This window comes from Bos javanicus, chromosome 23 (assembly GCF_032452875.1).
Source record: "Bos javanicus breed banteng chromosome 23, ARS-OSU_banteng_1.0, whole genome shotgun sequence".
NCBI lineage: Eukaryota > Metazoa > Chordata > Mammalia > Artiodactyla > Bovidae > Bos > Bos javanicus.
This window is the reverse complement of record NC_083890.1, coordinates 9,471,901-9,488,378: the sequence shown is the minus strand read 5'-3', so window position 1 is coordinate 9,488,378 and position 16,478 is coordinate 9,471,901. Positions and strand designations below refer to the sequence as shown.

Sequence of the window (16,478 nt, the reverse complement as noted above, 5' to 3'; positions counted from 1 at the left end):
CAGCTTTCAGTGGGAGTTAACTTTACAAGCTTTAGTTTGCTCCCATTTTCCTTGAGTTGGCCAAAGTTTGTTCTGTTAGTCACTGTCCAACTCTGAGACCCCATAGACTGTAGCCTCCCAGGCTCTTCCGTCCATGGGATTTTCCAGGCAAGAATGCTGGGAGTGGGTTGCCATTTCCTTCTCCAGGGGATCTTCCTGATCCAGGCATTGCAGTAAGATTCTTTACCATCTGAGTTACAGGGAACTCCTTTTTTTCTGTGCCAGCTTACAAGACCCAAAGTGAACCTTTTGGCCAACCCTATACTAGGAACAAAACTTTTTCCTTTCAGTGAAATTGAACTCGTCGGTTGTAGCCAGCTTTCCCCCCTCCACACCTACTGGCAACACTGTTAACAGGCCTAGGTGTTTTATCACTAACTGTATTACCAGAGGAGCAAGTCAGGACTATCACATTGAGAACCAAAATTAAATGCTCACCAGATTATTAGGTGTAATAGTTACAACCTAAGCCAAAATGACAAATCCCTTTGGTAAATACCCTGATGCTAGGAAAGACTGAGAGCAGAAGTGGGTGAGAGGAAGAGATGGTTGGATGGCATCACCGAATCAATGGCCATTAGTTTGAGCAAGCTCCAGGAGATGGTGAAGGACAGGGAAGCCTGGCATGCTGCAGTCCATGGGGTCTCAAAGGGTTTAGACATGACTTAGCCACTTAACACCTTGTACACAAGTAGATAAAGGTTGTTTTAAGAAGTTTCAGCATTACTCCATGATTTTGAGGGCAGAAAGGCCTTCTCTTGTTTGTACTAAATGGCTACCCATCACTGGCTCATCAGTGCAGGGTAGCAAAGCGCCTCCCTCCCTCCCTCCCCAAAGCCACAGAAGACACGGCTGATGGTTTAGTATGGTTTATTAAGCTGTGCCTTAGTACAGACGCTGGGGCTTGCCCATGGTGCTCTTAATGTACAAGGCCCTGACGTTCTGCCAATTTTTCTTGAGCAATGACACCAGGAAGTTGACAGCTAAGTGGATGTTGTACACAAGCTCATCATCTGTCATCTTCACGTGGCCAACAGCCACTGCCAGACACAGCACCTGTGAGGAGAAGGTCAAATCAGGTTGGTGGCCTGATTCAAAGAAACCAACTGTGGAGAGTGGGCTCATCTACAAGCCAGATGGCCCATTCCACCCCCTTCCAGTGCCCTAATAAGCAGTGCTTTGCCCTCAGACCTAGAAGACCAGAGCTATTTGAAAACCTTCAATCCTGTAAGTGACTGTCACAAGTCCCAAGAATCCACAGAAATGCAAACCAGGGCTTCCACACACAGAATGTGGGTAAACTGCAAGGCCCTGCCACCATCACCACTGTTTAATCTGTGCAACCAGCCAGACCACCTCACCTTCTTCATCTGGAACTTGATCGTGGACTTCACTTCATCAACTTTGGCCACCATGTTCTCATTGTGGGTCAGCAAGGAAGGGAACTTGCCAGCCTTGTTCAGGCCTGGGCCCAGGATTCGGGGGATCTGCTTGATCAGAGACTCTGAAGCCAAAAAGGCATCATATTTCTTGGCTGGTAGAGAGAAAAAGCCATTAGGACCTGGCCCCTCAAGACAACTCTCAACAGAGCTCTGTGACCCAACCACAGAAGTGGCCTCCATCAGCACTCTACCCTTTCCACAGCTACCAAGTCTTCTGCATCCTCTCCTCGGGGCAGTAGGAGCTCCATCCTCTGGACTTTTACTGGCCAAATATCCACATGAAACCAGGTGGCAGAAGTCCACACTGACTCACAATCCATGTTGCAATGAAAAAGGCTCACTCTAATTAAGACTGCTTGGTTTCAAATCCCACCTTCCTACTTTCTAGTCACCCAACTGAAGAACCTGTTCATCTGTAAAACACTCCAATCATAGAGCATAAAGATTAAAATGAAACAATAGGAGCTCTAAATAGAAATTCCAACGCAGAAGGCACTAGCACCTAACCTGTCAATTTGACAGAGCTCACCTGCTTAGCAAAGAACCACTACCTGGCCTTGTTCCCTTAAAAATAACCCTCAAAGCAAAAAAATTAATTTTTCACATGGCTAAGTTTCAATTTCCAGTTGGCCAAGCACAGCAGATGCTTGGCCATGACTCTACCCCTTCATTTTAAAATCCGAATAGCAGAAATACCCCTATATTCTACCACTCCCAAGAGATCTGCAATCACTGTACCCCACCTATTTACCACACCAGGCACTCACCCAGCTTCTTGACCAGTTTCTTATTCTTGTTGAGTTTTTTCAGCGCCTCGATGTCCATGTGGGGGATATCCACAGCCTTGGCCTCATCACAATGCTGCTGGTCCCCCAAGACACACACGGAGAACTTGGGGCGGGGAGTGGACTTAAGCCTGCATTTTGGGGGGGACAGGATAGGTCACATCCAGCCCTAAGCTACCGAGGCTGAAGGTGAAAGGGTCTGGGACCACTGAGCCTTACCCAGAGCCGTCCACATTCACCAACAGCTAGTCTGGCTTCTCAAACTAGCCGGCGGGCTCGGCCAAAGCCTCCCCACGCCTCCCCTCTTCTTTTAAGACCCAGGGTGGGGGTCCGTCCAGCCACGTCTGCCCGGAGCAGGGGGTCTGAACTACCCGGGCACTTCAGTGCCGCACGCGCCCGGCCGCCTCGAGCTCCACTGGGGCCACAAGGGAGGAGACAGGGCAGCGCGGGGGCACTGAGGGCTGGGTGGGATCGGAACGGTGCCAACCTGACGGTGCCCGAGAAGCGTTTGTCCTTCTGAGGGTCATAGTTCTTCAGGCTGATCTGAAGCTCCACCGTCTCCAAAAACCTTTAAAAAAAAAAAAATGTTAACGAAGTTATAACAAGCCTCCAGCGGCTTTCCCCAAAGCGGCTCTCCCCGAGGCCGGCGCTTACTTTCTGCGCTTGCGCTGATTCCCGTGCAGGACTTCCCGCACCGCCTCGTAGAGGGTGTCGCGGGAGACTTTGCTGCTGCAAGAAACAAGCAAGACAAGCGGTCAGAGCCCGGGAGCCGGGGACCAACCCCCGGGGGTGTCAGAAGCCTCGGGCGCGGAGGCTGCCTAGAGATTACTCCCCGGGGGTTTCTGGACACCCAAGTGGAGCGACTCGGGCCCAAGGACCAACCCCGGGGAAGAGAGACCCTACTGGAGACCGGCCTTGGCGCGCCAACTCGAACGCCAGGCCCGCAGGCCGAAGCCTGACAAGAAATGCCCCTCAGCGAAGCAGGGGCAAGAACTCCCGGGGCTTCTGCCCGCAATGTTTCCTTCCCCACGAGGGCGTCCAGAGGCGCGGATGAACGTGGATAGCACGACTAAGCAACACCAACCTCATAGTTCCCTACGCCGCGATAACCGAAAAAGAGAGAAATGCCGCTCGCGCATGCGCCCAAATAGGATCCTTGTTCTCGCGAGAGATGTCTGTTCCCGCGGCTTTTCTCCTGAGTGTAGTCAGTCTGGTGGCTCAATCCCGGGGAGCGCCGCCACCTGCGGCCACTGAGGGGCGCCACCGACGTGCCTTGTACCGCTAGACTCGCTTGGGAAGACCCCAGCCGCGCGCCCCGTGGCACCAGACTCTGCCAGGCCCTTAGGGAAGAGGCTAGGGCCAGGGATCGAACCGCAGTAGCCACACTGCTGGGCATCGCACCCTTGACAGCCGCTGAGAGGATGCAGACAGACCTCCCACCATTTTTGTCTCTTAGACCTCCGGCGCGCACTTCCTCCTGCCTTGCGAACCTGTTTCACGTCTCAAAAGCAGGCTTTACTAAAAGTTTCTTTCTTGGCCGCTCAGAGCCTGCAGCGGGGAGGCCTCAAGGAAGGTTTTGTGATGAACTTACACCTGACAGTTGATTCAGGAACATCTATAGGTTGTTTACTGTGAGCAAGGCGCCTCGCTAAGTGCTGTGGGAATATAGAGATGTAGGACAGACGCGCCCACATACTGCACACTCTCTGCCTCTTCTGTCCAGCAGACTGCTCACCGTAACCCCAGGAGCTCTTCAGATCCCTCCCCAAAGGCCATCATCTGCCCCAAAGCCTTCCCCAACTCCAGGCTGAGTCACTCCCACCCTCAAGCCCTCTCCAGCAGTGTGGCATGCCCAGTCTCACCCACTCCACAGACCGCTCTGACAGGGCTCAGGTGCGTGGTATCACACGTGATCTGGCCCACAGAATGTGAATGAACCTCAGAACTCTACCACCTGGCCCACAAGGAGAAAGATGCCCCCTGTCACTAAGCAGGGTGGGGCAGGGGGTGGGGGGTGGTGTGGGCTGGTTTCAACAAATAACAAGAGTTAGTAGGAAGACAGGCACTGCTTCTAATAAGACATTATTGAACCTCTCTCTCTCTCTTTTTTTTTTTTTAATGAAATACCATTGATAAATTATTCAAGTCAGAAACAAGAACACAGAGGATCATCACATATACACTTGAGCACAGGAGATCTGTGCTGAGCACATGTCCCTGGGGCTCCTGGAGTGTCATCGTTGTCCACTCTGGGTCTGCTATGACCCTGCTGAGGCCTATCTTAACGGTGTCTGTCCCCAGAAGTGACAAGGAGGGAGCCCAGGGTCAGGAGCCCTCGGTAATGCAGATCATGTAGCCCCAGTCCCTTCCTGCCAGCCCCTCTGCAGCCTGGAGCAGGGAGGCAGTTGATCCCTGGGATGGCCAGGTTCAGCCCTGACCCCCAGGCAAGAGGCAGGGTGAGGAGCTGAGGGCAGAAGTGTCCCTCAGGAAGTCGGTGAGGGAGCTTCGGGAGGGTGGTCCTCTGGTGGACAGTCAGGGGGTCAGATGTCTCAGAGCAGCCTGCAGGGACTTCCTCAGGAAAGTGGTGTTGAGTTCCACAGCTGCAGCCAGGCCCAGCCTCTGGGGCTCAGTGATCTGGAGAGAAGGATGAATCGTATCAGGACTCCAGCAGCTGATCCCTCCTCTCCCCTATCCTGCCCCTGGGCTCTGTTAGTTAGAAGAGAGAAATCCAGGACCCAAGGATGATTGGAGATGACTCCCTGAGAAATCTAACTTCCATTAGATGCTACCATGACCAGGAGATGCTCATCTATAAAATGGAGCCAATAATAGTATCTTCTCATAGGACTAGTTCTCACAGGACTAGTACCAAGTTCACATATATAAAGGGCTTAGAAGGATGCCTGGAACATAGCAGGGGCTACAAGTATCAGCTTAGTCTTTTAGCTCTCTAACCTTCTCTCCCACGACCATCCACTCCTGGGTTTTTAGGCCTCAGCTACAATGACCTACCTGCAGATCCCCTCGGACATTCAGTGCTTACACAGTTTATTTGGCTGGAATGCCCTTTCCTCCACCTTGGCCTTTAACTACCACCCATCCTTTAAGAGTCAGGAAGCCTGTACCAATTTCCATGACAAACAAGGTTTAGTTGCCCCCTTTTCCTCTGCCATCAGATGCCCTGTGCTTACCTTCACCTGGCTGCTAACAGTTATTACAATGATCTGTTTATCATTTCTCTCCCCTCTCACTAGCCCAGTAGGTGCTGGTGCAGAGGTCAAGTCCAGGACAGAAACTGTGATATTGTGATTGTTGATTCCTAATGCCTCAGAAAGCACCTGGCCTATAGCAGTGTTGGCTGGATGAACGAACTCCTAAGCAGCCTCACTCCCCTATTCTTGGACTTGAACTTGTGGTTTCCCTGTTACACTCAGGGTTTTCTCCCTGGCGAACATCAAACACCCTCGTGGCAGGATCAAGCAGCAGAAACTGCCCTTGTGTGTGTTTAGTTGCTCAGTTGTGTCTGACTCTGCGACCCCATGGGCTGCAGCCTGCCAGGCTCCTCTGTCCATGGGATTCTCCAAGCAGGAATACTGGACTGGGTTGCCATGCCCTGCTCCAGGGGATCTTCCCAACTCAGGGATCAAACCCAGGTCTCCTTCATTGCAGGCAGACTCTTTACCAACTGAGCCACCAGGGAAGCCCCACACTTGTGGCCCTACCAGTACTCACGTTGGCCTGATACTTGGTCATCACTGTCAGCAGGAGCTTGGCATAGGCCATGGATGTGGTGGCCACTGGCCCCTCTTTACAGAGTTTCTCCATCAACACACTGAACTTCTCAGGGGGCATCTCCACCTGCACACATTAGGAGATGGGGCAATAGCACAAGAAAGGGCCCTGGATTCAATTCCCCAACTCTACCACTTCCTAAGCAAGTGACCCTCAACCAAACTGAGCTTTAGGTCACTCAACCAGACTGAGCCTCAGCTTCCACATCTGTAAAATGGGGCTCATAATACTGAACTCTGAGGACTTTGAAAGTGATTTAATGTTATTATGCAGATAAAGCCTGGCACACAGGGCTCAGAAAAGCGGTAGTCACTGCTGCACAGGCTCAGATTAGGAGCAAGGGGAGGCTGAGGATCTTTAGCCTGGCATAGTGGTTGAAGATAAAAGGAGAGAGTGGTCCCAAGGGAGTCCTGCCTGCATAATAACAACAGCTCTTCATAATCATAACTTAATAAACACTTATTAGGCACTAGGTACCGTTCTGGACATGCTACCCCAATTTTACCACTTAAATCTCACCCCAGTTTTACATGGTAGGTGCCATCATCACCCCCCTTTTGCCGATGAGGAAAATGAGGCATAAAGAGGCGAACTACTTGCATTATAAACCAATGAGACAGACTCATGTACCGGTATATGGAAAAACTGCCAAAATTCCTGTTAGATGGAAAAAGCAAAGCACAGGGCACTCTGTGTTACAGCTTAGAGCTTGGTGTGTTACAACCTATGTAAAAAGCAGGGGAAGAGTAAATTTCAACATGTGTCCTTGTATTTATACAGCGTCTCTGGGAGGGTTCCACTGTGACTAGTAACACCGATTAGCCCTGGGGAGGGGAATCTGGGTGGCTGGGAGGAATTTTTTCACTATGTCCTTGTAAGGATACAGTTCAAAAGTGGAAACATATGACTCTATTACCTATTCAAAAATAAATTAAATTTACACATACACATCAATAAGTCCCTCCTCCAGGCCACACAGCCAGCAAGAGGCACAGCTGGGATTCACCGTGCAGTCAGCTCTCTGCTCCTGGCCTTTCAAGCCCCAGGAGCCTCCTCCCAGTGTCACAGGTACCCTCCTGGAGGGCTGCCATCCTCCTTGCCCATTCTGTCACTGAAGTGGTCAGAAGCCCAGGAGCCCCACGCCCGCCCATAGCACAGCAGCGCTTCTTTGTCCATCCCAAGGCAGCCTGCTCACCTGCCGCTCCAGGAGTGACTGCAGCACCAAGAAAGTCTCCTCCTTCCAGGGCAGCTCCAAGATCTGTCTGCAAGCACAGGCCCCATTGAGGAAAGCTCAGCCTCCCACCAAGCCCAGGGATCTACTGCTCCTACCCCAAGGCAAGGCCCCGGGGACAGCTAAGATCCCCAGCCGCAGAGGAAGTAGTCAGGGCCCCTGATGCTGGCGGCCAGGTAGGAGCCGCTGCTGCAGTGCCGGGAAAGCCATGGCCCCAGACCCCTGGGAGCTGACAGTGGAGGCTTTGGCCGAGAGGTACAATGGTTCCCTGAAAAATGACCAAGAGTCGAGAGTGCATCCTGAGCAAAAAGGGGAGGGTGACCCAGGGAAGAGGATGATGACAATGATGGGTGAGGTGACACATGTGAGGCTTCTGAGAGAAGGCAAGCCGTCCCAGCAGAGCCCAGCCCTCGGTGAGGTCCACTCCAGCTGCACCTCCTGTCCTCAGCTTGTTGGGAAAGGCAGGATGTCATGTGGAAACAGTGTCCCTTCCCGGGTGCACAGACTTGGGTCTGAGGCCAGGCTTTTGCGCTCGCTGTAGCTCTGTGGCCTTTGGCCACCTCCCTCAGCCTCTCTGAGCTTCAGCTTTTCCATCTCTAAGGTGGCAGCAGCGCAGGACTGCACGCAGACTGAAGTAATGAATTGAAAGCACAGAGAAAGTCCTCGGAAACAGGTGGCTAGTGGTTTTTTGGAGATTGTCCCCTTCTCATTTGATACTTAGCATTTTACATTTCATGTTGATGTCCAATGGGGTCTCACCTACTCATTATTTCTACATGTCTGTATCTTAACTCCCCAATTTGATGCCCAAACTTAACACCAATTTTATGACAGTATTTGAGCACTTCCTAGGTGCCAAATATTGTGCTGAGGTCTTCATGTGCATTATCACACTTAATATCTAGAAAAACCCTACACAGTTAATGTGTGGAAGCAGAGGCTCAGAGAGAGAGAACAACCTGATTAAACTTGCACATTTAAAGGCAAAGTTGAAAGATAAAAAAAATAAAAGGCAAGGTTGAGGTTTTCACCCATGTCCGTCTGACTCCTGAGCCAGTGCTCTGAACCACGATGTCATGTTCCAACTATGCTGAGAACTCAAGCACAGCAGCACCAGCCTCTTCTCCACATTCCCTGGGGCGCCTGGCACAGAAGTCTGGCCCCTTGGGCTGGGGAACGGACATGGTGTGGCAACTTACAAGGACCCACAGTGGTAAGGCACAAAGCCAGGCTCAGGTCAGTGAGAGCGGGCATCGGCTGTGCCACTGCCTGTATTTCAGACACTTTTGGGCACAGGGCCTGGTGCCCAGTCAGCTCCAATTCCAGAATGCCAAGAGCAGCCTGGCCAGGGGGAGGAGGTGTGGGTGGGGCCAGCAGAGGTGCCTGTCACTTACCCCAGCATTAGAACCTGCACATCTGGCTCCAGGGCCTTGTCCTTTGTAAGGCAACACAGTAACTCTGTTTGAGCTGGACCTGAGTGGGCGACAGCAGATGAGAGAAGTCTGGGAGAAGACAGCAGGAGAGGAGGGGGCTGGCAGGGAACAAAATGCCCAGCTCATTACAGGCGGCAGTGTCAGGGAAGCAACTGGTATCTTTACTCCTTGAATACCCAACTCCTGCCAGGACCACCCAGGGGAGGTGAAGGGTGCTGGGAAGAGAGAGGGCAGAGCTACCGGGCCTGCGGCCTGTTCTAAAATTACCTATTCCTGGGGCTTGGAGCACGGGGCCAAGGAGGGCTCTGCAGACGGCATAGGGATACTTGGTACAGAAGGAGGTCAGGGCAGTCGTGAGCAGGCGGGAGGCTGAGGAAGTCAGGGAGACAATCTACAGCCAACGGGGAGGAAACAATTAATTAATTGCTTCTTCCCTCCAACAAATGTTTATCAGACTCATTTCAGAAGCTTATACACCAGGCTTCCCCAGTGGCTCAGCGGTTAAAGAATCTGCCTGCAATGCAGGAGATGCGGCAGGAGGAGCTGCAGATTCTATCCCTGGATCAGGAAGATCCCCCGGGGAAGGAAATGGCAACCCACTCCAGTATTCTTGCCTGGAAAATCCCATGGACAGAGGAGCCTGGCGGGTACAGTCCATGGGATCACAAAGAGTCAGACAAGACTGAGCAACTAAATGCAAACGCATACATTACAGTGACAGAAAAGTCCTTTTATCCAGGACCCACATGGATCCACCCGTTGGAAAGCACACATAGCTCCCTTCCCCAGCTCCCATATCCCTTCAGCTTCTGTAAGGATCTGGGGCCCAAGAGGGATGAGTTAGATGCCCCGTAGGTAGATGGCCTAGGGGTCTATGCCCTTCCCTTGCCCCCAGGACCCAGGACAGGCCAGATGTGAGCCAGGCTGGGAACCCCGTCTGGCATCCTGCTGAGGGCTCAGACTCTCTCCCTGCGCCCCACCAGTCCCAGACCCTTCATGTGCGTCCCAGAGCACCTACCCGTCCAAGGAAGAGGCTCCTGGTCAGCACAGTGGCATTGCCCAGACTGAGGTCTGGTGACAGGGCCAGCAGCCAGGTGCAGAGCTGGAGGAGACCTGTGTCCAGGAGCTGCGGGAGCTGCAGCTGGGCACACAGCAGGTCCACCTGCCAAGGACGGGGGAGGGTCCCAGGACATTCAGCCTGTCTTGGCTGAACTGTCTCAAGCCAAGCAGGCAGAACAGGCGGGACCAGGACACCCCAGGGTAAGGTAAGATGGGAAAGCTGCCCTATGGGAACCAAGGGCTAAAAGAAACCACTGTGGGTGACCCCTGCCCCTGAGAGAACAAAAACCCAACCAAATCCCCTCTCCAAATTCCCACATGAGGCAGGGGAACAGAAATTTAAATGGAGACAGGGACCATGTCCTCGGGGCCAGCCAGGCTTTCTGGACTCACCTGGCCAGGACTGCACTCCTGGAGAAGCTGCAGCTCAACCGGTGGGGTGCCCTCCAGTCCTTCCAACCCCTGAGAGGGCGAATGCCATGTTAGGGCTGGCAGAGCCCTCAGTGACAAGTCAATTGGCAGAGTGGAGGGGTGAGGACCTCAGAAGGTGCTACTGGAGAGCTACTTGCCAGGGGTTAGAACAACATATGTGGGCCAAGAAAAGCCTTCACACGGATGGCGAGACCTTCATTTCCCACCCCCCACCCCCACTGAACAGCTGTGCCTCGCTGCACTGGGGCTTCCCTGGGCGCCACTGGGGTCCAGGAAAGGGTGGAAGAAGGGCTGTAGGGAGCAAGGTAGGGCAAGTCACCTTCCCGAGGGTCTTGAGCAGCTGCTGCAGCCTGGGAACCTGGTCCTGCAGAGGAGAGCCCAGTCACTGCCAAGCCCCAACCCATGCAGCACGGCCTCCGGTCATGGCCATGGCCCCAGCCGGGTCCCAGCCCCCTTTGAGAGAAGGCCCTGGGTCAGTGGGAGCTAGCGGGCAAAGATGACTCAAGAGAGCCAGAACATGAAGCCTAAACTTTACAAAGTGCTTCAGAACTCAAACTAGACAAGGGCCCATGTAAATCCACCTGAACAGACTTGTCTTCTTTTCATCCATCCTGATGGGGCTAGACCAGGCCCTGGGCTGGGAGGTCAAGCTGGATGCTGGGACAACTCCCCCATTTCCCATAAGGTGGGGCGGCAGGGGTAGCTCCAGAGCCTTTCCTATTCCCCGGTACCCCTGATCTCACAATACTGATCATTAGGTCAAGGGTTCCCACCTCCAGTCCCTCCCTTCCCTACCCTCTTCTCAGAAGCTTGTGGAGCAGAAACGACATTCCCTCAACCCCACCTCCTTCCCCTTGCTCTGCAGACTACAGTCATTCCAAAGGGGACAGTGTCCCAGCCAGCTTTTGCCCTGTATGAACCCTCCACTCCAAAAGATCACTCTAAAGCAGCCACCTCACCCTAGTACCTGGATAACTTTGGGCAACTCCAAACTCTCAGGTAGGCCCTTAGCATCCTTTAGACTCTGACCAGCCTCACTGGGCTCAGGTCCCATGACAGCCTGGTTTGTAATGGATGATGCACCTCCTCCATCAGCCAGGGATTCCAAAGATTCGTGTTCAGGTCTCTTCTCCTCATGACCTTCCTTTTCCAAACACCGGAGCCTTTTGGGGGCCCTCTCCCCCTCAGGACTGACAGGCTTTTCCTCTGGCTCCTTCCTGCGTTTCCCAGGCTGCTGGGAGTCCTTGTCCTCCTCCTTCCCTCCTTCTCCTTCAGAATCTGGAGTCGGGGGCAACTTCAACTTCCTGCCCCCTTGGCCCAGCCGCCTACACAGGCCTTGGAGCTGTCTCTGGCACCTTTCAGACAGTGGGGACGCTCCATCAGTGGAGACGCCAGCACTCAGATCCCTTTGCAGAAATTCTCCAAGGGCCTGGAGCCAGGGATCAGGGTCAGGACTTGGATCCTGCCTCGCAACCTGCAGCACAGGGAGGAGCCTGCTTTCGGGCAGCGATGGCCAAACAGCCATGAGCAGGGACATCAGGTTTCTCCGGCATAACGGGGGCAATCGCAGCAGCAGTGGTTTCCTGGGTGGCAGAGGGAGGGCACCGTTAGGAGCATCTCACTGAAAGGAACACAGGGCAGGCTGGCTAGAGTTAGAGGCTACATTGCGCCGGACAGAAGTGGGTGGGGAGTGCTGGAAGGCAGCACCTGAGGGTCAGTGTGGATGGAAGTGGAGACAACATGGAAATCACTCAACAAGCGAGCATCAATTCTACACTACACTAGACCCTGCTCTTTGACATCTCCTATTTCAGCTCAAAAATTGGAACCTACCCTGTAATCCATCACTTCATGGCAAATAGATGGGGAAACAATGGAAATAGTGACAGACTTTATTTTCTTGGGCTCCAAATCACTGCAGATGGTGATTGCAGCCATGAAATTAAGATGCTTACTCCTTGGAAGAAAAGCTATGACCAACCTAGACAGCATATTAAAAAGCAGAAATATTACTTTGCCAACAAAAGTCCGTCTAGTCAAAGCTATGGTTTTTCCAGTAGTCATGTATGGATGTGAGAGCTGGACTATAAAGAAAGCTGAGCGCTGAAGAATTGATGCTTTTGAACTGTGGTGTTGGAGAAGACTCTTGAGAGTTCCTTGGACTACAGATAGATCCAACCAGGCAATCCTAAAGGAAATCAGTTCTGAACATTCATTGGAAGGACTGATGCTGAAGCTGAAACTCCAATACTTTGGGCCACCTGATGCGAAGAGCTGATTCATTTGAAAAGACCCTGATGTTGGGAAAGATTGAAGGTGGGAGAAGGGGACGACATAGAATGAAATGGTTGGATGGCATCACCAACTCAATGGACATGAGTTTGAGTAAACTCCAGGAGTTGGTGATGGACAGGGAGGCCTGGCATGATGCAGTTCATGGGGTCGCAAAAAGTTGGACCAACTGTGACTGAACTGAACCCTGTAATAGATCCATACCTGTTTTATGTAAACAAGAAAAAAAAAAGACCTTTCTGAAATTTTATGTAAAAATGATACTCCAGAACGCTGAGTAATGCTTAGTCTGCAGCCCTGTGCTCCCCTCGGCAGTCCCTGTAACTCACAGGGGTCACCACCCTTCACGCTTCTGAACCTCTCAGTACGTGACTCTGCTATTTGTCATCACACACAAAGACACTTGGGCTATGTGAGGCAGGAAAGAAACCTTTTATTTGTGTGTGGGGATTAAAAACACATCTAGAGCAGCGGGTAGCGCCAGCTCCTGCTTCACACGACCCTAGAGGATGAGGGCACCGACAGGGCCGGAGGAACGCGGGCGGACGACTTACAGCTCCAGGCGACAGTCCGGGCCCTCCACGACGGGCTCCTCCCGGCACAGCGCCTCGAGGACGCCGCCCCAGGCAAAGGGCTCCCCACCGCGGCCGCTCAGTGTCCGCAGCACGCCTAGACCACGCCGCGCCCCGTCGGGCCCGGCCTGCAGCGCCTGCAGCAGGAGGCGGCCAGGGGCCTCCAGCCGAGCCCAGGGCGCCGCCGGCTCTGCGTCCTCAGCCCGAGCGGTCTCAGCCTCCAAGGCCTCCATGCCCAGGATCGGGGAGTCGCGCCGCCCCGCGGTCCGGCTTCGGGCCTCAGCTCCGGGGCCTGGGAAAAGGGAGGCTGAGGACAGCGCCGATCCAGCCAAGTTCCCTCCTCAGCTCACGGGGACGCCCGACCAGCGCGCGGAACTCGAGCGGTCAGCAAAGAAGCTGGAGGTGCGGCTAGGGGCGGGGCGCGGGGGAAAGCCGGAAGGGGCGGGGCCAGGATGCGCCGGGCCGGAAGCAGGAACCGAGCAGGGGAGGGGGCAAAGGCCGACTGCCGGTCAGCTGATGGGGCGGGGCCAGAGTTGGGGCGGGGCTACAGAGAAACAGGCTTGTAGGCGGGGTCATGCAAGAGATTGGGTGGGACAGGGCTTGATGGAGGAGCGGGTCCTTACCTTCCTTCAGGTAAGCGATGAGGGCGGAGGTACAGAACAGATATCAGGGTTAGTTGTATTCAATACTTCTGAATCCAGACCTATTTAATTTAAACTGACGCCCATGTTTCTTGTAGATCTTGGGCTTTGGCATAGGATTTGATCATAAAACACCGTAACGTCACCTCTTCCACAGGCCATCAGCTGCTATCATTTGAGTTTCAGCCATCTCCAGAAATATTTGATGTATAAGTACACCAGAGAATGGGAGTTGCAGTAAAATCCAATGTTATCTATATAGCAAAAAGTCTAGCTACTGTAATCTTCCTCTCAGAGATCAAGAAGTGTCCTTGCTGTGGTTGTTTATAAAGGACCAAGAGAGCCTCCATTTCCCAGTGTTTCAGCTTAGGGAAATCTGCTGGAGGAGGCAAGTCTTCCCGCGAAGGGAGGGATCATAGCAGAGGATGGAAATAAAGGCAGAGGGGAGAAGAGCCCCACAGGACCCCCATAAAGCCTTCTTTGGGTGCCAGCTTGTATTTCTGTCTTCCCAGCTTCTGCTGCCATGCATACATCCATTCGATCAATAAGCCTTTTACTGATCACCTAGGGCTAAGGATACAGGGAACAAAATAAAGACCCTTGCCCTTTTTGTTGCTGACACTCAAGTGAGGAAACAGACAACTGAATAAGTAAACAATAGAATGACTGTTTGTGATAGGAGGGAACAGAGATAGAGTGAGATAGTTTTAAATAGGTGGTCAGGCAAGCTGAATCTAAAGGAGATAAGGAAGGAAGCCAGGTAGAGGTCTATGAGGAGACCATTCTGGGAAGAAGGTTATGGTTAGGCTTTGAGCAGAAGCCTGGCTGGAGCTGAGTGCACCTGCTGGAGAAAAATAGATGAGATTGAAAAGATAACCAGACCAGATTTTGTGAGGCCGTGAGGTCCCAGAGGGAAACTTGTCTTTTACTCTGAATAGTATGGGAAGCCATAGGCATATTTTGAGCTGTATCTGATTTCCATTAGAGTCAGTTTTATAATTTTTTCCAAAATGATTTCAAGGGAGCTATTGGATAGGACTGGACTTCCCAGGTGACTCAGTGGTAAAGAATTCACCTGCCAAGTGTCTGGGCACATCCACTGGAGGAGGAAATGGCAACCTACTCCAGTATTCGTGCCTGGGAAATCCCATAGACAGAGGAGCCTGGAGAGCTACAATGCATGGGATCACAAAGAGCTGGACACGACTGAAGCGACTGAACAATACTGGAAAGGAATAAGGAGGATTTCTTAGATAGTGCCTGCTTTGCAAAGGCCAAAATAGTAGGAAAGAAATTTCTTCCAGGAACCTCTCTCTCAGGCTATCAGTTCTAACTTCATAGGAGATGTTTTTGATCTTCTAATGACGTTGGGGGCAAGGAGTTGGGGAGGCCCTGATAAGTAGTGGGCAGGGCCAAGAATGCTAAACCACCTTCAATGCTTTCCCCACCCTCAACAAACAAAGAAAGCTTTACTTTGTAGTGGCTCTAGCTCGTGCCCTTCAAGGTCTGCATTCTAGCTGATGGGAAGGAGATGAGAGAGAAAAGTTCTTAAAAAGTGTTCTCTAAAAGTGTGGTTCAAGATCCCTGAAGGAATACTCGAGATCCTTTCATGGGATCCCTGACACCACTCTTCTTTGTAGTACTTATGTTGTTATTTGCCCTTTCTTATCTCATTCTCTTATGGGCATAAAGTGAAGTTTTCCAAAAGCCAATCACAAGTGATACTGCAACAGATTAAGTGCAGAAGCAACCCCTTGGTTGGGATGCAGGCACGCCTGAGGTATAAGCAGACTCTTCAGACACCAGGAGTGATGGTTTAGGTACATTTTATTGGTTTCCTTCAGAATCCTTTTACAAAAGAGCAAAGTTAAAAACCAAGTCCCTGCCAAGACATTGAGAACCCTACCCCCTCGCTTCGTTCCCCAGCTGTGTCACTCCTGCAGTTCATGAGGGTAGAAGGCTTGCTACTTTCGTCCCTTACCAAGCCCCAAAAGGGGAAATACCTACTACCTGGCAACCCCTGCCCCTCGGCCCCATCCCCCACACATTGATCCTGGTTATAGCAGGCACTTGTAAGAACTATTGGGGTCCAGGAGGAGTTCTGAACCCCAGAAAGCCACGCCCAGGGCACGGTCCATGAAGAACACTCCCTCGTCTGGCTCGGTGCCCCCTAGGAACACTGGTGTGCCCACCACCTGGGAGTAGAAAAAGAAATAAGTGAAAACCCATCAGCTTCAGCTCTAGTCGTGCCTGGTACCAGAGTCAAGGCTGACACATAGGTTGGGCAGGTTGTACATAGCACAAAAGTACCACATCCACACAGGCACCATCAATGTCATAGATATCATATGTAGGTTTAACATCTATCAGACATTTATTATAAAGCTTAACTAGCAGCCTTCCCAACCTCCATACCCCTGCTATTACCACCTCACTCACAGAGGCCAGCTGCATACTCTCAGGCCAGAGAGGATCAAAACTCGGGGCCTCATCTGGAAGCTGGTGCAGGTAAATGCAGTCTGATTTGAAAGGGCAGCGGCCATTCCCCCGCATGAAGAACCGGCATTGAATCTGGCTATGAGAGGGCAGAAAGAGAGAAGACCATCACCTTCAAGCCCAGTTGACCCAGGAACAAGGGCCAACTTTTAAGCTGGGTAAGTTGTACACAGCACAAAGATGCCACATCCATGCTGGCACCTCTGGCATCATCCTAAAGGAAATCAATCCTGAATATTCATTGGAAGGACTCATGCTGAAGCT

The 16,478-nt window shown here is 52.3% G+C and overlaps 2 protein-coding genes across 4 annotated transcripts; both read right to left on the bottom strand.

The window, feature by feature from the left end:
- Window positions 1-892: 892 nt before the first annotated feature.
- Window positions 893-3,450, bottom strand: RPL10A (ribosomal protein L10a). Its single transcript, XM_061397972.1, has 6 exons — window positions 3,351-3,450; window positions 2,921-2,995; window positions 2,754-2,834; window positions 2,249-2,397; window positions 1,401-1,573; window positions 893-1,095 (listed from the first exon to the last, which is right to left on the bottom strand). The coding sequence occupies exons 1-6, from the start codon at window positions 3,353-3,355 to the stop codon at window positions 925-927; spliced, it is 654 nt and encodes a 217-aa protein (XP_061253956.1). The 5' UTR covers window positions 3,356-3,450; the 3' UTR covers window positions 893-924.
- An 893-nt stretch (window positions 3,451-4,343) lies between these two features.
- On the bottom strand, window positions 4,344-13,530 carry FANCE (FA complementation group E). 3 transcript variants are annotated; one of them, XM_061397969.1, is made up of 10 exons: window positions 13,060-13,529; window positions 11,181-11,796; window positions 10,533-10,577; window positions 10,175-10,243; window positions 9,741-9,884; window positions 8,990-9,113; window positions 8,684-8,762; window positions 7,254-7,320; window positions 5,999-6,124; window positions 4,344-4,900 (listed from the first exon to the last, which is right to left on the bottom strand). In XM_061397969.1, exons 1-10 carry the CDS (start codon window positions 13,308-13,310, stop codon window positions 4,799-4,801), a joined length of 1,623 nt encoding a protein of 540 aa, XP_061253953.1. In that variant the 5' UTR covers window positions 13,311-13,529; the 3' UTR covers window positions 4,344-4,798. The 3 variants fall into 3 exon arrangements, with proteins under 3 accessions (XP_061253953.1, XP_061253954.1, XP_061253955.1); XM_061397971.1 differs by lacking the exon at window positions 4,344-4,900 and adding an exon at window positions 6,689-6,782 and having other exon boundaries at window positions 6,012-6,124; window positions 13,060-13,530; XM_061397970.1 differs by lacking the exon at window positions 10,175-10,243.
- Between the last annotated feature and the right edge of the window lie 2,948 nt (window positions 13,531-16,478).